Source organism: Sardina pilchardus, chromosome 18 (genome assembly GCF_963854185.1).
Source record: "Sardina pilchardus chromosome 18, fSarPil1.1, whole genome shotgun sequence".
In the NCBI taxonomy this organism is placed as follows: domain Eukaryota; kingdom Metazoa; phylum Chordata; class Actinopteri; order Clupeiformes; family Clupeidae; genus Sardina; species Sardina pilchardus.
Genome location: NC_085011.1, coordinates 17,538,971 through 17,560,428, shown reverse-complemented (window position 1 = coordinate 17,560,428; position 21,458 = coordinate 17,538,971). Strand labels below are relative to the sequence as shown.

Here is a 21,458-nt window from a genome sequence, read left to right as displayed (position 1 = left end):
GGTGATGATCTTTACGTGAATGACCTGTATTGTCGGCCTACCCAGAACAGTTATGAGGTGGTGTTCAGATTCCCAAAAAATCGCTGCGGAACTACAAGAAAGGTACTGACCACTGATGGCTATTAAGCCTATAAACAGGTCAGGGGTGACAAAGCCATATTAGGCAGTGGGCCAGATTTGTTGGAAACAGACCTTGTGGGCCGTCACTGTGATGGTCATTATCAGATTTCTGCATGGAGGTTTTTTGATGAAATACTCCTTTACCCACTTGACAGGCTGGGTGAACCCTGCCTGACCTGCCGGCTAATTTGGATTTCGCCCGGCAGCTCAGGCTGGAAACCTGCACATCTATCCCCTCTGTTCTCTGCCATCTATCTTCTCTGTTCCCAGCCAGAACTTACGGAGTCATGATCGATGCCAACCGAGCTCGACAGTCCCGCCCCTCCTCTGAAAGAGCACGACTCTCATGCAGTAGAAATAAAGTGCAGACTCCCCATACTTATGTTCAATCTTAAAAGATTGAGCTTAGTATGGTGATAGCCAGACTCCCCTCTTGAGCAAACAAGTACAAATCATGTACTGCTGTCATACACTGTTCTTTCTCTCTTGAAATACCCCTACTTCCATGTCAGGTTTTTTTTTTGGCCTCTTCCTTCCTGAGAATGGTTTGTAGTGCTAGGTTTAATCAGTGTATCATATCATAGAGATATTGCTTATCACACATTGTTGAAGACGACTGAGTGTCTTTTTTTCTGATTTCCCCTTTCTACCTATAACATCTGGGGGGCCGCAAGAAACATGCTGGCAGGCCTGATCTGCCCACGGGTCTTTTGCCCTAGTCTGAACTAGGTGGTTGACAGTCAAGAGTTTCGGTTACATTTTGTGTTAACCAGTCCCTCATACTAACACATTATGCATAACACATGAAATGAGTTTAGGTAAAAATCCATGCACGTACATTGACATTAACCACCCTTCTTTTCCATTCCAGATTCAAAATGGCTGGGAGATATATAATAATGAGGTTCGCACATACCCAAATAATTCTGCGGATATCACCTACCTGCCTCAGTTCTATCTGTCTGTTGCCTGCCATATGCAAAAGGACTCCGTGTCACAAATAATGTATGTAGCACACGACAGACTGAAATTCAATGTCACTGGATCCGGCCATTACAACACCACCATGGCTTTCTACACCTCAGGAAGTTTCTACCAGCAAATTGATGATGACCCCTACTATGTTTCTCTGAACGAGTACATGTACGTTCAGGTCAGCCTAGGGAACCCCGACAGCAGGCTCATCCTCTTCCTGGACACATGTACGGCCTCACCAGACCCCCAGGACATCTCAAACCACCCCTCCCACGATCTACTGGCCAATGGGTAGGAATGTTTTTCAATCACTGCTCTTTTGTCCTTTCTATGACCACCATTGGTGACAGAACACTGCAATTGCTGACTTTTGATGATGACGTTTTCCCCTTGCCAGGTGTCCAAGAGACAGCACGTTCTACTCCTACGTCAGTGGCTCTCAGTATTATGCACGGTTCCGCTTCCGGGCGTTCATGTTCCTTCGCACGTATCCTTCTGTGTACCTGCAGTGCAAGGTCCTTGTCTGTCCAGCTAACGACTACAACTCCCGCTGTCGTCAGGGTTGCCGCACCCGCGAGGCTCGAGACCTGGACTCTCAGCTCGCGATGACCACCGTAGTCCTGGGGCCTATCAGGCTGAGAGGTTAATAGACAGCTGCAAATATTCCTCTTAGGTTTTGTTTTGCATTTTGTAAATCAAGTGAGATTGGTAGGCGCTACCTAGGGATTTCAATGCAAATCTGTCTGCTCATACTGTACTTCCTCACTCTGTCACTGTTTTGAATTCTTAGATTTGATATGCCAGAGGCCCAAATTTACAATGATCATTCACGGTCTTCTTAGTAGTTGAATAAGCTGTGAATAAGCTGCAGAGGCATTTTGTACTGACCCCACATCTTCTAATTAAGACTATTGTAGTGTTTCGAATAAATACTGAAGGCATTTGAGGGATTTGACTAAACACTTGTTTCCCCTTTGTTTAGATGTTCAACATCCTGAAGAGAAAGTGGTTCTAGATGATGCCTGAAAATATATCAGTCATGACCTCATCAACTTATGACCATCCAGTAAGGTCCAGTTTAATCATGTCCTTTGTGATGTTCAACATTGATTGCAAACGACAGATGGCCTACTTTCATCTGAAAACTTTCTTACACTTCAAGTGTAACCATTAAAGCAATTCTAAAAGGCAAACCGTGGTATGTTCTTGGTATCTCCAACTAAATAGTAAGAGTGCTGCTCAATGGACCTCACCTATGGTTTCACTTGTCATAGAATCACAAGATACCAACATAGTCCTGCATATCAATAGAAAATAAAAGTAAAATCTGTTAGTTGACCAAGATTGTATTTTTATTGACATTGAACATCTATACTTTCAACACAATGTTCATGATTAATTTGTTTGAAATTTGGACACACGTGTTTTGATCATATCTCTGCTAAACAATAGACGGATAGTAACATGTACACCAATATGTGGCAACTCTGGTAGTACTTGGCAAGTAGATATCACATGATAAGAGAACGATAAATGGGGGGAGGGGGGCAACCTTTACAATAAGGTCTGGATTTTAAATCACATCCACATGACGTCATCACTTGAGTTCCTTTTTTTTTCTACTGAAATCTCTGAAGGGTTTTCAACAATGTAAGACAGATCCACACTACTGATCACTCCACCACATCCTCAACTTAAACAGAAACAGCAACCTGAACTTGATCATACAAGCTTTGCACCAAGCACTGTAATGACCACCTTAATATAATGAATACATTTCTTATTTAATTAATCTGTCCACAACATACTGTGCTATGCCTTACTTTGTGATGATGAAATGGAACGACCGGAAGTTAAACATCAGAGGCACTCTTTAGTTACATAATCATAACCATTGTGCTGCACACACAGAAATTCACCAAAGCTTAACAGCACTAAACTGAAATCAGCATATATAATATCTTGCTAAAAGCATATAATGTTATCCACCTTTGTAAATAAAGGAACATTTCATAAAAATATTCAAAAAAATAAATAAAAAGTGACAAAGAACAGGTTAAAAAGTTACATTTAAAACAATCCTTAAAAAGTACAGGAGGTTCACAGCGGATCAATATAAATGCTCCACTTCAGAATGTTTTGGACACAACATCTAATATTACAGTACTTGTGAGAAAGGCACCCCACAGACACAGCTGTGTCCTGCCTGGCTGCCACCAGCCACGGCTCACTACTTGTGCTGGCCCCGTGCAAAGTGGCAGGCAAAGTCGTAGCGGTTCCTGCAGCGATATCCGCAGATGTTGCACTGGAATGGGTTCTCGTAGCCGTGGCAGCCCATGTGAATGGTGAAGAGGATGTTGTCGGGGAAGTAGATGTGGCAGTGCGGGCAGTGCTGCAGCATCTGCGGGTCCTGCATCGGGGGCGGTGTGCCCGCCTGGCTGGTGATGCCGCTGGGCGTGCTGGTTCTCTCGCTGCCCGGGCCCACGCCAGGGCTGCAGCTGCTGTGGGCAGCGGGCCGGGGCTCGGGGGTGATGGGCGACGAGGCCTGCGCCATGCTGGCCGACACGGCCGCGGGGGCCGTCGCCGGCTGCTGTACCAGGAAGGACGGCTTCTCGTCCGGCAGCGACTCGGCGCCGGGCGACTCCGGCGGGCCGTGGGCGTCCGGCGGCAAGCTGGCTAGCTGTCCGGCCAGCGTGGAGAGCTGGTTGAGCGGGTTGTCCATGGACAGGTCGTGCGGCTCCCGGTGCATGCTGGCTTCCCCGCCGCCACTGCTGCTGCTGTCGGAGGGCTGCACCTTGCCAAGGCCGTCGTAGGCGTCTTGGTGGAGGCTGGAGTGGGAAGGCAGCTCGTGACTGAAGTCAGCTAGGTGGTGTTGGTCAGGGCCGGGCTTCTGCATGACCATGGAGGGAGGGCTGAGGTTGATGAGCAGGCGGCGGCCGTAGCCCAGAGAGCCGCCGCGTTTCTGCAGGACGCTCAGCACCTTGCGGTGGGAGAGCGCAGATCGCGCGCCCTTCATGGGCAGTAGCTTGTGGCGCCTCCGCCGGTGGTGGGACAGGTTGCTACGGTCGCTGCAGCGGAAAGAGCACAGCTCACACTTGTAAGGCTTCTCCCCCGTGTGAGAACGCATGTGGGCCTCTAGGTGGCGCTCATATGCGGAGGCAAAGGGGCACAGATGACATCGATGCGGCTTCTCACCTATAAGAGAAGTGATGGCGAAGACATGCAAAAATGATCAGAGACAATAAATTACACAATACAGCTATTTTGGCTGAAAAACAACATTCTTTGCTGGCCTAAATCTAAAACATGTTGAGTCCTAACCACCTAACCTAACCTTACTCCTAAATATTCATCTTCAGGCTCTTTTTTCCCCTATAACTACACTCACCTGTATGGATGCGGATATGCTCAATAAGCCGTGCTGTGCCTCTGGTAGCATAATTGCAGTAGCGGCACTTCAACTTGCCATCATAGGTTCTTTCAAAGCCGTCCACCAATATGCCCGAGCTGTCATCCAAAGTTATATCCACAGAGGGATGATCCAGACCATTTTGACTGATATCTATGAACAATTAAAGATGTTACCTGACAGTATTGGAATCTTTCAGAGAACATTAAAACAACCTGATACAGTGTACATTTTCATTGATATTTAAGTTCTTCGAATTGCTACAGGTACCTTATGACTGAATGAAGGCAGCACAGGATGAAGTTATCTTTAAATAACATTAAGATTACCTCCAGGGAGCTCATCTACATCTTTAACGCCGCTGACAGATCCTGATATCATGTTGACATGTTGGGTCTGCTGACTCAGGTACTCCTGGAAGTCCTTCACAAAATCTAACGTCTCCGGCTTCTCTTCACCCATTGGAAAATCGGAAGGGGACCAGGTATCGTCTTATTATTGTCAGCTTGGTGTAAGCTGACTACTTAGGTAACTATGTATCCAGCTGGGTAAAAGAAAGAAGAATCGTCGAAAAGTGCTGAAACGTAACTTGAACGTTAAATGTTGACATTCAATATTAAGGCCATCAACAGTTAGCAGCTACCAACAACATAGGGTAATATCAAACAGACATTACACCGCTATAGATAGTAATATTAGGCGGTTAGACTGATAGCGTCAGTTTTCCGGTTAACGTTACTGGCCATGACAACGATACCGTTATCATGGCAAAGTTACACACAACACTTCACACTTGGCAGCAATAATGGCATCGCTCACCTGTTGATATGGCTGACCACATAGCTGCTACAATGTTATAACAAAACATGGCCAAACTAACACACTACATTTAGGGTGAAATGTGAAATGCACTAGCTGATAAAGGCTAAGTTGAAACAAGACATCATCTGTTGCTATGTTACGGCTTCTGTTGGCTATTTAGCTAACGTTAGACAAAGCTGTCACTTAGCAGCTGGCTAGCTAGCATTTCATCCACTGTGTTAGCTTACTTGCTAGGCTACAGCTAGCTAGCTACTTGGCTGTAGGACCGTTTATTTGTTACCTGTTGCAGTCTTATGATATGGTAGAAATCCAGTTCGTGTAGTGTTCGTTGCTGTCTGGTCCCCCCTGCGTTGATGTACTAAATCAGTCAAATGAAACAACTGATACTGTATGCATCCGACGACACAACCCAGCATTTTCTCACAGCTTCTCAATTGTGCCAAATCCGTTTTCCTATTGAATTTAAGTTTTCATTGTGCTGTGTGTCAACTTCAGCACCCTACTTTAAACTGTCATGAATAAACAATCAATCAGAAAACACCGCCGACGATACAGCTGATTCATTGCTACAGCGCAAGCTAAAACAAAACAAAAGAAAATTCTGCTCGGGTGAGAGTTCACGTGTGCATCACTGTAATTGGTCCGTCTAAAACGTGCAATAGTTCCTACCAAAGATTCTCGAGCGCTCTATGATCTTTGGTTCCTACATACATTTTTTACATGGTCAATATCACCAGATGTCTTTTTATATTGTAGACGCTTATTTTGAATATATATAGCACTGTAATCAGAGAATAAGCATACCATAGACCAAATCTAGCAAATTTGAATTGGCCTGCAGCTCAATCTAGCCTAGGCTACAGTCTATGGGCAAGGATGCCACTGACACACATTTCCAATGTTCCAAAAACTCTAGCACCAATCACAATAACTTATCAAGCATGGGACGAGCTTTATAATGACAGATCTAGAGCAGTGCATGCACACAACCAATGGCTGCGCTGATGGTGACGGGATTAAACAGATATGGATGTGTATTTTCTTTGGAATTGAAAAGACAACTGCATTTGAAACGTTCATTTACAATACATAATTGAATGCTGCACTTCTGAAATGATTTGGAAAGAGTTTAATGCACCAATTTAAGTTTCACTGTTGATTAGGCTAATTCAGTGGTTCTCAAACTGTGGTACGGGTACCACTGCGGACTCTCTGTTCTGGTATTCAGGGAGTCTCCAAGATGTTTTATTTCATGCAAAATAAAAAATCGTTAAAATTCAACTACTTTTCTTTCTTGAAAAGAACTAAACAAAACGATGCAAAACAGTAGTACAATGTAAAACACATTATTGGCCTACGCTTCTGTATTTTAATGCTGGTCATAATGGTGGCACTTGGAGAGTCAATTGTTCTCTGAGGTCTCTGAGAACCACTGGGCTACTTACTGGGAAATATTTAAAAGCAAAAATAAGACACTCTAGGGACACCAGAAGGCAACCTTCAGCAATAAGGACCCAATAGATTTAAAAAAAAAAAAAAAAAAAAAAAAAGGGCTATTTTAAAAGACTATTAAATAGTCAAATTCATTAAAATGTAATAGTTTATTGTATGAATGTATGTAGCCTAATGTTTACAATATTATACAATTTAGGTAGTAAGACCAGTGAAAGTGTGTCTATGCGTAAATTTATTCTGAATCAGAGAAGTACCAAGGAGGCCTAGGCAAGCCTACACTCAAGGACAATTTGGCCGTTGGTGACTCCAGCAGAGAAAAATATATAGGCAACAAAATATTGACCACTATTCAAAAGACATTACAGACCATGCAACATATATGCAATATCCAAGGCAGTGCACAATATAGGCTACAGACAGTATACATCATACTCTATATCGTATTAGGTCTGAATACTAAGGCATAGCCATATATTAATGGTCACACATGACAAACAATGTAGCCCACACACAGTTCAGTGTGAGAGTGCAAACAAGAGTATAACACAAGAGAGAATGAGTCATACCATAAAGGTCAGCTGTTCATGGTGATGGCATGAGGAAGGAAGCTGTTATTTATTTGCATGAATTGGAAAACAGCTATTGACGGTTTGTAACCTAGAGGCATCTAGCATTCTTTGTTTTTCTGTAGGTTTAACCAATTCTACAGAGTCAAGGCTAAATTGGATGCCATGCTAGTGTCGTGGCTTTCCCATGACCAAAGCATTACTTTAAATAGCTAGATTGACTCATTCAAGTTTGATTGCGTTGAATATTTAAAGAACCATGAAGTTTGAGGATCGTGTTGCTCCATTTGTGTCAAAGCTGTTGGAAAACCATTGAAGAGAGTGTGACAAATGACCAGTTTGAGTGAGGCCATTGTATCCTTTGCATTGACACTCCTTCGAGCCATGTAACGGGAGCGTGACTTTTTGTGTAAAGAACACCGCGCCTAAGGCTCAGGGACATGAACCCATTTAGCCCAAGCAGAGCAGTGTAAGCATAATTGTTGTTGTTAAAATGTACAGTAATTAGTTGGATGTCCTCAGTCATTCAGATCTACTGTTGAGGAATATATAGAATGCAGGACTAATATACATTTTCTTTGGTAAGCCTACTCTCCATTCCTTTGCAGGCCCATAGGCAAAATGTTGGCCAATGTTTTTGGCCACGAGATGCTGATATGGGCCAGGAAGCCTCAAATGAGAGATTATCTTTTGAGTCCATCAGTGTGGATTTAACATTTCTATGAAATGTAATATTTGTAAAATGTAAAATCTGATGTTGCCATTTTTATTTGTTGCTGTCGATAAAGAAAATGCAGTTTGAGAGTGCAGTTGCATGTTTCACATGAAACCACTAGATGGCATGTGGCAACAAAGCATGAGCCCCTAGCAGGATCAAGAAACCTCTCCCATACAGGCCTAGTGAAATTAATGGTAGGCCTTACTACTGAGAGGAGTTTTTTTTGTGTCATGATGTAGCCTGCTGTAATATCACATAGGCTTGAGTAATAAGGTCAGCTTAGAGGTATTAGGCACAATATGTTTTTTTTTTTTCTCTCTTTCTTTTTTTGGGGGGGATCTTCAAAGTTATTTAGATGATTTCCCTGTTGCTATGCTGCAAATCCAACCAATATATTTAATACGACATATCCAGATAACAATGACCTCAAAAGATCAGATAAAATCTTGCTATCTTAAACACAGTGGCAGAACTGGACATGTAAGTGGAAACTGGACGCCCAGGTGGACTGTATAGGGAAACAAGTGCTTTCAGGGCTTTGCCACAGACGTGACAGGCGACCTTCGCCGGCTGAACTACGACCCCTGCAGCAGTCAATTACAGCACCTTCTAATGGCCTGTCGGCACTAATGTTATTTTATTGCAATTTAATTATGCTCGGGTTTCCAGTGAAGCCACTTCCTTTTAAATAATTCACAAAGGGTGACAATAATTTGTCAGTTTGAGAAAGATTAATTAGAGTTCTGAAAGTACACCTCTTGTTGAGTGTTATTGTTCCTTTAGCACCACACTTCAAAATTATCCGTATAGCAACTAATTATCACAATGATTAAAAATGCCTCTGAAATATAATGTAGAAAGATTGCCTGCGCATAAAACCATGAAGTAGAACTATTTTCCATTGTATTCATATCCTAGGGTAAGCCAAATAGTAATGGATATCTCATTGTTGTGATCGCAGGTGGTCAAATGCAATTCAAATGTTGTCTGATGGTACATGTTACCACACTGCTATGGGCTGTGACCAAACAGTGCACTGTAACATGATGCATAGAGATCGAAAGGGGTTGTGTTGTGTAATGATATTGTCATTGTATAAATATCTTATTGTTGCACATACCATTACGATCTTAATGTTTTATTATTTGTCAGTTTGGATAAGTGTGTCTGTATATATATAGGCCTAGTGTTATACACCAGACACTTGCTTATTTCCATTACTTTTTGATATTGTTCTGTGATTTTGTTAAATGGTAAATTTAGTTTTAACTTTCATAGTGTGTGTTACTTTAATTGGTGTAAGACATATTCATGACAGATCTAAAACTACACCTGCTCCTGAACATTGTTTGTCAGTGGGGGTGGGAGGGCAGACTCGTGGAGTCACCCACTTGCCCTAATTCACATTTAAATGGCTTTGAAAAGAAAGAGCTTCCTTCTCCACTGGAGCGCTTGATTTATGTGCTGTTTGTGGTTTTATAGAACACGAAACAATTAATTTCCCCCTGAAAAGAAATAGGGTATTAATTTGGAGAAGGCCCCCTTAGCACTTTTTTTTCTGAGAGACTCCTGTCATATGCTGAGCTCATTTAAAAGCCATAGAGGACATTCACTCTAAAGAAAAGCCTTTCTCTCATATTTGAAAAGTGCAGCTATAGTGATGCTCCCGGCCCAAGCCACTGCAAACGGCAGACCGCAAGCACAGAAAAAGGTGAAGGAGGGCTTTGGCAGGGGTTTATTCTTCTCACCCCGACACTATTGATGTCTTGAAACCCCCGCCCATTCTTTATTCAACACAGGGGCGCCTGAAAAGCTAAAGAAAAAGAAGGGAGGAGACAGCCTGGGATAAAGGAAGTACATATTAAGCTTTTCATTCTTTTGCCACTTAATTTCCTTGCTGCTGAGCTGAGCCTTCTGTGTAATGAATGTAATTGCTACCTTTGATGAGACACCATTATCTGGATCACACTTTAAATGGGCAAACAAGGCTTCAGTCTCCACTCTCCTCCCCCAGCCGTCCCTTTTAATGCGGTTATGAGATCTCTAATTATTCCGGGGGAACAAGTGGTTTTTCACAAAGCTGCAATGCTGTCCTCGATTGCCAAGGATTGGGACGAGCCACATTTTCACAAAGAACAGATTAGACGTGATAAAGCAATGCGCCCCACACAAAGGTACTTTTTCCTGATTAATTTCCTGCGTGTGCCAGGGAAAATTTCCTCCTCTCAGAATTCAAATTTGTGCTATTTTAATCTCCTGATAAATGTGCAAATTTCATAGCCTATGACAGAACCACGCACAAAAATCTGGGATCTGTACATCTGAGACCTCAAAAAATGTAGGCCTATGTCATTTTTGTTGACAACAAAACAACAAAAAGCAAACATATAACATTGGGGACAAATGAATTAACACGTGCGCGAGTGAAGACATTTTTCACGGGTGAAATTACACCTCCTACCGTGACTTGCCATGCATCGTTTCTGTCGTCGTGTGCTATGACACGACTGTCTTCCGACAGACAGTTATACTATTCATGAGGATTTATCTGGACAGATCTCAAGCCCCACGCAGACTGAATAGGTGTTTAATAAAAGTGTCGGGGATGCGTACCGCAAACGGCGTGACTTTATGATGCGACGCACGATAAAACTGCTGTCACGGCATGAAGTCTGAATGGTCACCCTCGTCACCGTAGCAACGCACCAGGCCACTGCAGAGGAAGGATTCAAACTTCATAGGTGACGAGCTCCTTCTGTCCGCTTGGCTCTTTCCTCTGGAACGATGGAGGGACTTTACATCCATAAAACACGACGTCACCGATGACGAATGAGACAATTACTCATAAATGGGTGGCATTCTCGGGTATATGCAAAGCCATTTGTTCCTTTTCACCTGAGTTAATATTCCTTTCTGCAAGCAATTTTTAAATAATAAAGTGGTAATCAATTCTCTTGACTATGATTCCTGGGCTGGAAGCCTGGGGGAAACGCTACTGATCACTTCTATTGGCCTGCATATGATGGCACTCTCAGGATGAGTGATATCTGGCACGACGATCACGTGTCCTCAAAAAAAAAAAGGTTTATAACACCTGAAACAGGTTGCCATCTGGACCCAGTCAGGCACGAGAGGAATGGTCCAATATTTCTGAGTGAAGTGGCATTTTAGCTGTATTTATCTGAGGGGCCCAACACCAAAACTACAGGCCACTAATAAAGAAGATGGTATAATAGCTTGTGACTGGGTCCAGTCGCTCTCGACGTGAAATGAAGTGTCCACTCGTGAGTTATCGCAGCCAAACGCCATTTGTACAGCCTGAAAAGTGGAGGCATTTTTCTCGCGTGTCAGACGGCAGCTGTAGTTCATCGTCTTGAATGATATCTCCGAACGCACAGTTGCCCCAATACGAGCGTTTCACACCGGCCGCAGAGAGCAGGCCTAATGGATAGCGCTGTCCCTGGTCAAATAATTTAGAGCATCCTCTGTCACATCTTTAAAACACTCGGCCTCTTCACAGCCCGCTGGTTACATGCAGCCGCACCAAACATGTCGGGCCAAGCCCCCAGGGCCCTCAGCCACCCCTGATAAGTGTTTTTGTCGTTGCCTTCCAGCTTTCTTTGCTTTTACCGTGGCCCATGAACCATTGTTAGACAAGACCATTGGCCCTCCGGCCTACCACTAGTAACGTGGTAAGTATCATTGTTTGATATTTCCACTAGCCTATCTCTATCTTATTTGTGCCTCTCATGCATAATTTTTTTGATGTGTCAATTAATTGGCAAATTGCATGTTTATAGGTTGCACTCATGCAAAAGCCTTTGTTGCCTGAGGTCCCTGATAGTGGTGGTTTTTCATTTGAAGTGATGAACAGCAAACTAGTCCTGTGGCCAGTCCATATCGGGCTCCAAATGAATAGTGTCTGTGTCAGTATACTTTCAGGCGTTGGAGAGGAGTGCTGGTTAGCACAACTGATTAGCACATGTAGGAGGTCTCAGATTAATTGTAGCTAATGAGAGGGCTGCCCTTTGAATGTATTGGTTATTGATCCAACACAATCAGGAGCAGAAGGATATCCTGGGTCTCCAAAATGACTCACTCAGACAAGGAAACCACTACGGGCTGAGTGGATAGGTTAGTAGGGGGCCTCAGACTGAGATACAACATATAATTAGCTACTTGGTATATATTGACTAGCAATTAATAGGATAGTTATAAATGAGTTATTAAATTTGTATAGATCAGCGTCGTGAAGTGTTAGCTGTATTCATACAAAGACAGGGATAATGTAAAAGAGGCAGGGAATAAAAGCACAAGCTGTGAGCACTATTCTGTGTATTAAAGTTTTCCGCTATATATACAGTCCTTTAGGCAAGAGAGCGAGAAGGAGCAAAACAGCAACATTCGGAGACCCAAATGACTCAGGCCAGTACTGCAGGCGTCGTTAGCCAGGAGATGATGCGAGCAGTCGGGGCCATAATGGGAGAAATGACTGAACTTTGACCCCCTGCCCCCGTATCGATCTGGGGCTGTGTCCAGCTGGACCTCTCACTGGCTGGGGAGGGAATGTGAAGGCGAAATGCGTCCCGCTGTCAAGCCACACTGGGTGGGGTCATTACTTACCCTTGTTGGCCATTGTGACAGTGACAAACCAGCCATCCCTGCTCAAACTGGAGCAGAGAGCATGGTGATGGCGTGCAGACTAAGGAAGGTGAGGCTTTGGCAACCCTGGAAGGACAGCGCACCATCCTTCATCATTGGTATTCAAATCCTAAATCCATACTTAACTTAAAATATGTTCAGTATTTAGATAGCCTTTATCAGCTTTATAGTGTGTAGTACCATTTCCCCTGTTTGTATGTTAGTGTCGAAAATGTAGGCTATTTTGGGGGACTGAACTGATGCTCAAACACACAAGCACATTATTTAAGATGACTATCTAGCATCCTTCTTATTTCCCATAGCTTTCCTTGTCATCTTCTCTGTATTCCTGGTTCTCCCACATCTCTGCTATGGAGTTATGAGAGCTATGAAACCTTTTTATTTCTTTTTAGGACCCTTATTTAATTCTCTTAACTTTCAGTGCATTTTCTTCCTATTATTCTTCCCTTTTACCCCCCCCCCCCCCCCCCCCTCTCCAATCTATTCTCTATCCCCCTCCTTTTACCTCACCCACACCTAGCCCCTGCCCAACCTCTGTTCCCCTCCTGTGGCATTTCAATCCCGGGCAGGGGGTGAAGGGCCGACCCGTAGACTGGTAAAGAATTGGCTTTAAGGCTTTCTGGAATGGGTTGAATGTGCTGTAGGCCGCGCGGGGAAAATAAGTAGCAAATGTAAGTAAGCATGAAATAGTTTTCCATAAATAATCGAATGACAACAGGCGCCATAATGGCATTGGAGGGCTGTAAAAGAATATGTAACCAATTTTTTCGCTATTAAAGTGAAATAGAAAGCAAAATATATAAGAGGCTGAGGGAAAGGTTTCATCTGGAGTCTGGGAATAAATTCCTTTATGGCACAGTGTAGGGCAGAGAAAGAGAGGGAAGGAGAGAAAGAAAGAGGGAGGAAGGGAAAGAGAGAGAGAAGGAAATGGCCATAAGGGAATGACAATTCAGTCAAGGTCTTTGCAAAGGGGAAAGCAAAAAAAAGAGCACAAAAATAGACAGCTAGAAAAAGAATGTAACCATCACAAAGTCAATCGGTTAATAATTGTCTCAATTCTCACGTGTGTGCAGATACGAGGGGGGCCACTCATCTGTTTGAGCAACGTTGATTTGATTTGCACTTATGTTTTTACAAATAATCAATGCTTCTTTGCGTCTGAGCGTAATGGACAGATCCTGAATAGCACACCTTCTCTGCAAACAGATGGCGAGGGAGAGAGGGAGAGGTAGAGCGGCTGCCCACGACAGAAAGCGGATAAGTGGTAAGATGTATGGCTTCCCTCCACCGACTCCTGGGAGACTAAATACTGGACTCCCCTTTATTAAACCTATATACATGTTGATTTGTTTGTTTTACTTCAATGGCCCAAGGCCTCACATATGGCCCTGCACCAATGTGCCTACATGCCACACGCTCATTCAAAACCACATGCTTGGCCTGTACTCTGAACTGCATAATGAACCTGCCGGGATGATCTGCCTGGGCCTACTGCAAAATGGAGGCTGGTATGAGTAAAAAGTTAAAAAATAAAGTGCAAAACCCATTTTGATCACTACATACCATCTTATGTAGAATATATACCCATCCTGATCGCCATTCTGATACGTATATACCATATTTTGCATCTCCAGCTTGTCTGAAGGAGTAATGTATGTCTCTCCAGGCTGTTAATTGTGCTCCCCTGCTGGCATTTGAAGGAAAGATATAAACCGCAAAAGTCTGGATTTGTATTCTGTTGATCTGGGGTCCATCTGAGCTTGGTCCTTTATTTATGGCTGAGAAAAATGGCTGACAATTCATTCAAGGCCTGCCCTGAGGACTGACTTGCAAATAAGACACCTAGTAGATCTGCCCTTCTTTTGTAAGGAGGCTACATGGTGAATTAAATCATGCCGGTGCTTTCAAGAAATTGAAAGCGCTATTTTTTTCCTCACTGAAGGGAAACATGCTTTATTTACCTGCAGATGTTCTTTTTTAAAAGTAGCAAAGTTTTAAAGCTGGTTAACCCTGCACCGTGCACACACACACACAGGCACACACACACACACACACACACTCACCTTTCTGTCCCTCTCTCTATAGCTATCTTTCAATGCTTTTTTAACTAGCTTTTTTAGTTCTGTTTTTTTGTTCTGGTTTACCTCCTCTCAGTGTACCTCAGCACTTAATTGACTGGTTAAAAGTAAGTGATTGACGCTTTGCTCTTTTAAGATAGTCATAGCTGTCCCTGGAGAGCTGGGGAAGTGTTGCTCTGATCCGCTGGCGGGGTGATAAGGCAGCCCGGTGGTCCGACATGAGCCATTCAGGCGCTGGGTTGAAGTGTAACAGAAGCCGAGCGGCTGCAGATAGAGCCGTGCCGCGTCTTCTGTTTGTGTTTCCACTCGGGTTTCCTGCCCTGACAGACGCGCAGCCACAGGAGAAGCCCGCGGAGCCTCCGCTTCAGCCCGCATCGGCTCCGCTTCAGCATCAGCATCAGAACCCGCTGATCCACCCAGGGCCCAGGGAGCTCCCTTTCCCTGCGATAGCAACTGATTTTTAATGGCCTTGGGACGCAGACCAAAAGCTTAACGCTCTGTAATCAGCGGCCAGGTTAATGCTGCTGGCAAGGTGGAGAGATGAAAGTATTTGGCGTTGGAAAACAGGGAGCAGAATGGAGGACTAGAGGGGTGCCAAAAAACGTGTCCTCAAATCATGGCACAAACAAGCGTTGTTTCCATTTGAAATTGTGGCCTCTGATTGAATGTCACTGTCACTAATTAATTGGACATCCAGGTACCTGAGCTACGGTGCAGCTTTGCAACTGTTGAATTCCCTGCGCAATTAGCTCACCCTACTAAATTATTAGGCACAGTACAGTGTAGCTAACTAGCCGGCTGGGTCTGTTTTCTGATTTGCCTGGATTTACCTCTGTGACCTTTGATCCTAAAGTGTAGTAATCTGGTCACATTTGTCTTGTCTCTCTTTTCTACCTGTATACAGATACCTGCCATGACAAATCTGGGAGTCAATCGCGCAAACCCAAGTGTGATGGCAGAAGTTTCGGAGCACAGTGTCACAGTGAGAAACGTGTACCACCCACAACACAGTGGGATGAGTAGAAGGAGACGCCTCTAAGTGCAGGGTGAGGGTCGGTCTGCACCACTTGAAACACTCCAGGTAAGTTTAGTTTGGGCTCATCCACTGTCTCGCCCTCTCGTACTGAGTCACTCTGCCTCTCTATCGGTCTCTGCCTTCTTCTTGGCTCTTTCTCTGCCATCACGGCAGTCTAAAATAACACTTTCTCATTCTCCCCAGGACACAAACAGCTCCTTAATAATGTAACAATACAGAGAGATAAATTAGCTCAAGGGACCTGCTGATAGGAATTGTATATGCTGCTAATGTCCAGAGTTCAATTTATAACATGATACTCTGGCTTTGCTCCCCAAACTAAGTTGCTGTGCTAGAGAGTCTGAGTCCTTCAGGTGTGTCACTATAAGAAAAGGTGTTTATTTTGCATTTATCTTTTCACATAACGTGCTTTTCCACTCACAGTCCTTATCAGCAGAAATATTTAAAGCATTTTACTCCTTTGTCAAAATTACAAGCATCAAAATTTTTTTTTTTTTTTGTTATTTGTTGTTTGTTTATGTTTGTTATTTTATTGTATGTTTCTCCTCCTATATGTGAAGTGAATCTCGTCTCTTTCATAAATCTTCAGCACTGTGAGTGCTACGCAGCCCTTTCTCTTCCACTCAGTTGAGTAGGCCACCAGGGTCACATTTATATGTCTTTACACAGAGCTTGTGAATGGCCGTCTGATTTTACAGTTCCAAATGACCTGTGATAATCAGCTCATTAAAATGAGATCCTTCCACACATCGGACACGCTTCCCCGCTCATCTGAATAACAAATACTCAGCTGGGCTCCCTCTCTCTCTCTCTCCCCCACTCTGTTTTTTTTTTCTCCTCAGAGGTATTCACCAGGCACACACACTCCTGGTTCACTATTTAAAGTCCAAGGGAGGGAAGAAGGGAAGAGGTTTTTCCTTTTTTTCCTTTTTGTAGAGAGGGGTGCTGTCAAAAGAAAGTGTGAAAGTACCCGATTTTCTTAATTCATCCCTCGGGAGCGGATAAGTCTATCAATCTGCTAAATTGGAAAGCCATTAGGTGCCCTGGTTTATGTGTTTCAAGCTGTTAACTGGAGGCTGATTGATTGTTGTTCCTTTGATGGGATATGCTGATCTAATCTCACTGTGCTGCAGTTTGCAATAAATTACACAATTCATTTCCCCCCATTTAGAGGGAGAAAATGACACCTCCAGGCATGCCTTCGCTCCCCAGGCGAAAGAGCACAGAACCTATTTTATGGCGCCATTTAGCCTGCAAGCTTTCAGCGATCCTGGCCATACCACTACCCCCCCACACCCCACCCCACCCCGCCACATCCAAAAATCGAAGCATAATCAAGGTGTATGTTTAGAAAATTTATTGTTATAATTTCCAGCCATAATCTCTTCCATTTTCTAGATGCCCGTGCCACATAGATCATCATCTAAAAAAGAGAGAATGGATAGCAGTTTAAAATTTATCGGTCTTTGATTCTCAATTATACGTGTTTATGACTTCATCTGTCTTCAGTGACTTCAACCTTTTCCATTACGGTGGAATATTATTTGTACGGAATCCATTAAATCCACAAGGCAGGAGTCTAATGGTGGGGCTGCGGCGATTTGCAGAGGGAAAAGTTTTTGAAAGGTTGGCTTTAGGAAAAGCGCCGCTGTTATGACACCAGAAATTGCTTTATTGATGGGCTGCTCTGCCGCCTGTGCATTTGGGCCATTTGTAACCCAGCCCATATCTATATCTCAGCACTGACACTGATAAGAAGGCCGGTGTAGCCCCGACCGGATTACGCCGTCGTAATGACATACACACGCCGAGAGAGAGAGAGAGAGAGAGAGAGAGAGAGAGAGAGAGAGAGAGAGAGAGAGAATGTGTTGGGTACAGGTAAGACCAGGTGGCCGTGACATGCGTCGCCACAGCAGGCCGCGGTGAGAGAGCATGTGGAAGTGCTGCATGAGATGTCACTACTTTAAATGCATGCTGTGCATATGAATGACTATATACTGTAAGTCTGGGCATGGGTATGTGTGTGTGTGTGTGTGTGTGTGTGTGTGTGTGTGTGTGTGTGTGTGTGTGTGTGTGTGTGTGCGTCTATGCATGGTTTCACATCTCTATGCATTAGGTGTGGATGTCTGTGAATTGACCACTGACAAATGTTGAGCCCTGCTGAGCCCCACTGACACAGACCTCAACAGAAAGGTTGCTGTACTTAAACTTTGATGTGGGCGGCATAGGGGTGCAGAGTGTGTGTGTGTGTGTGTGTGTGTGTGTGTGTGTGTGTGTTTATAATGAAATAGTCCATATGTGCTAATTTTCTAAGTTGTACTTTTCTTTGTTTGTGCCTTGGCATCTCTAACATTCTCAGTCTCTCAAACCAAACCTTTCCTTAATTAGACAATCATCTCACACTCTTCTTATTTACCTACAGTATGAACTAAAGCATCAGATAGTTGAATTTCAGAGTCCGCATCTGACATAATAACAAGGATTAAAAAGTGTAACTTCTATGTGACTATGTTTTATGCTGTAACCACACAGGGCCAATTCCTCGTACATGACATACTGTTTCAGTCCTATTCAGACTAAAAAAGTGCTAAAAAGTGCTTTTAGTCTTAGAGGCTTTAGGGAAACCAGCCCACTATGTCCACTATATATGTTCAGTATGGTAGTCCACTATATGTATGGTATATTATGATATATGTCTGAATATTCCATTCACTGTGTGGTGTCATTTTGACAACTAAAATGTAACTGTCTGCATTTCAACTTGCTCCTGGGTATATCAAGTGAGTTTCCTAATTCCCTATGTAAACACGAATACAATCTATCTATAGTTATGCCATGGAAAATCTGCAGCATTCTCCATTGCATATCATCTCAAATACCTGGCCACCAACTTGTTCCACCAACCGCCATCCCACTGGGGGGTGGACAGTGGACACCTGCTGAGCTGGACTTCCCATCACCCATGACACTGAGGCCTTGAGACTCACTCATCCTAGAGGCCTTGGGATGGGCCAGTAAAAGGCCTCAGCAGATACCTTTGCTAATCACGCTGTAACTCAGACTGTCCAGCGTGTCCACGGGCCAATCAATACCCATACAATTCCAATTAAGTGACGGCCAGGTCAGCAGCGGGGCAGTGCCACTCCTTTACAAGTTAAATGCCACGCTTAAATCCAATAGTCCAACCTTACGGTCAGCCCATCGCCCTGACCTTCAACCACCTTTATGGTTTCATTCAAACGGTCTAGGGCATTAATGCACTCAATGCTGTCAGAAGAAAAGAAAGAAGATCATGCTTTGACAGGCGGTTTCTTGTGTGTCCATTTTCCTCTTGACCATTAGCAAAGATACCACATTTTTCTTAAAAATATTTTCCTTGTTGGACAGTGGTTCTGCACATATATTCTGTAGCATCCAGTTGTAATGCAGCTAAAAAATATATTTAAAATAAGTATAGGCCCCATTGGTGACGGCCATTAGCCTACAATAGCAGAGCAAATTCATAACTATCTTTTCAGATATCAGAGCTTTCTGGTACAAATGTATTTTTTTAGTTGCATACTGATGATATAATATCACATCACAGCTTTAAGTGGTCTATCCACCATCTTTATTCACCCATGGCTTGGCTCCCTCTCAAAGCCTCTCTCATTTTTCTCTTCTGGAAGCTCTCTGAATTTAATTCATGTCTTTTATCACAATATCAGGCAGTAGAAAGAAACTCACAAGATATCAAAACAAAAATCTATATATAATACGAGAGCAATTACACCCCCGAGTTAGCGGCATCCAGCTATTGTCAGTGAGGTGCGCGTTTTTCATCTCGCCGGTCGTTAGAAGGTGATGGATGTAAACCTATAAAGTATCTAAACTGGACCTTTTAACAAACCATGAGAAATACTATCATTTCTTTAATAGAACCTGCTGACCGTGTCATTCGGCAATGCCATTCGTCATTTTCTTGGTGAAATAATCAATAACTCCGTACTTGGATATAAATAATATAAAGTCAGGGCAGGCCTACATTACCTCCCGCCAAATTGGTGCAAGTAAGAACATACAGAGGCAAACTTCAACAACGGTACTATGTAGCCTACACGTGTTTAAAAATGCTCTTCCCCAATTAGTTAAACGTAGACATATTCTGTTGATTATTTGTGAGAAGCCTGTGATTTTCCAAACAAATGTTTTTTGTACGTTCGACAACGACAACCCTCCATGTGTTTCAGTTCTAAAAGTGTAGCCTATGGGTCTACTGCTATCTTAATAAGCTGTATTGTCCGTATACAAGTTTCGAAGACGTAGCCTAAAACCTACTCATATGACCTTAACCTTAATTGGTAATTTTGAATAAAAGGAATTAGCATTTGCCAAGTGGGCTAATAATATTAACTGAACATACACGCCCACAACATAGCAGGCTAATCATTGGTGTGTTACCTGTCAGTATGTTCCCACATAAAGTAATCCATCCTAACACATGATGGCGCTGGGGAACTGGATTTTAATTATTAACATCTGAGACTCCTCAATTACCACAAAAAAGAATAATGATTTTGTATACTAATTCTACTGATATAGGCCTATCGTATAGGCTACTAAAAGTAGTCACGATTACTATCATGACAGAATTTATAGTTCAGATTCGCAGGATTTAAAATAATCTCAACACATTCCCTTAACTCTCCTTAAAAAGCTATGCAACAATAGTACGCACTGAAGTCTACGCGTCACACAGAACATGGCAACAAACACGGGGTCAAAACTACCTCCAAAATAATCAGAAATTGTCTATTGCAGGCCATATTTTATGACACTTGACGATTACTTGAAACCAAAACAAGACATGACAATTAAATCCGTGGATTAGCACAAATGGGCGTGTCTACCTGATGGTGACAAGACACCTCGACAGTGCCATGTGTCAGTCCATTCTTATCGGACACCCGATGTAGGCCTATGGGTAACTGGAGAGGTAATTACCTCATAGTTAAAGGAGATCTCAACTATGGCCTTAATGAACCAGACTTCATTACGCATGTAGGCTAAATGGGGGGAAAGCACTTTATCTGGCTGCGCGCTAGAAACTTATATTGGGACACATACAATTCTGGAAACTGCAGGTGTAACTTTATATCATGCATGATGGTGGATTAATGTGCGCAAATTCCAAAATGTATAGCTTTAAGTAAATAGCTGAAGTAAATAGCATACATTAAAATTTTAGAATTACGAAGAGCAATAAGAGGCCAAATTCGGACAAACTGTCTTCTATGAGTCAGAAATTATACAAAAGAAATATAGGCAAAGTGGATGCTCCTACTAATATCAACAAAAAAGCTCAATGGTCTTCAGGCGCTAATCACATTTGTGTATGTGTGAGTTACGCAAAAATATTCCTAGGTCTATGTCATTTAGTTAAACAGATAAAAATCCAGTAATAAAAGGCAATGAGGCCAGGCCATAGAAGAAATGCTGTCATCACAGACTACTACTAACTGCGTGTGGGTTTAATCAGGCTCAGTATCTTGATTTGGCAGCACTCCCTTGCAGTTATTTGTCATCGCCCATAGAGGACACTAGCTTCTTATGTGGCCTATAGGCCAGTGCTATACTC

General features: G+C 43.1%; 1 protein-coding gene across 1 annotated transcript; it reads right to left on the bottom strand.

Annotated features, from left to right (window-relative positions):
* Window positions 1-2,439: 2,439 nt before the first annotated feature.
* ikzf5 (IKAROS family zinc finger 5) lies at window positions 2,440-5,971 on the bottom strand. The gene is made up of 4 exons (XM_062520042.1): window positions 5,607-5,971; window positions 4,834-5,048; window positions 4,484-4,657; window positions 2,440-4,290 (listed from the first exon to the last, which is right to left on the bottom strand). The coding sequence occupies exons 2-4, from the start codon at window positions 4,964-4,966 to the stop codon at window positions 3,326-3,328; spliced, it is 1,272 nt and encodes a 423-aa protein (XP_062376026.1). The 5' UTR covers window positions 4,967-5,048; window positions 5,607-5,971; the 3' UTR covers window positions 2,440-3,325.
* Between the last annotated feature and the right edge of the window lie 15,487 nt (window positions 5,972-21,458).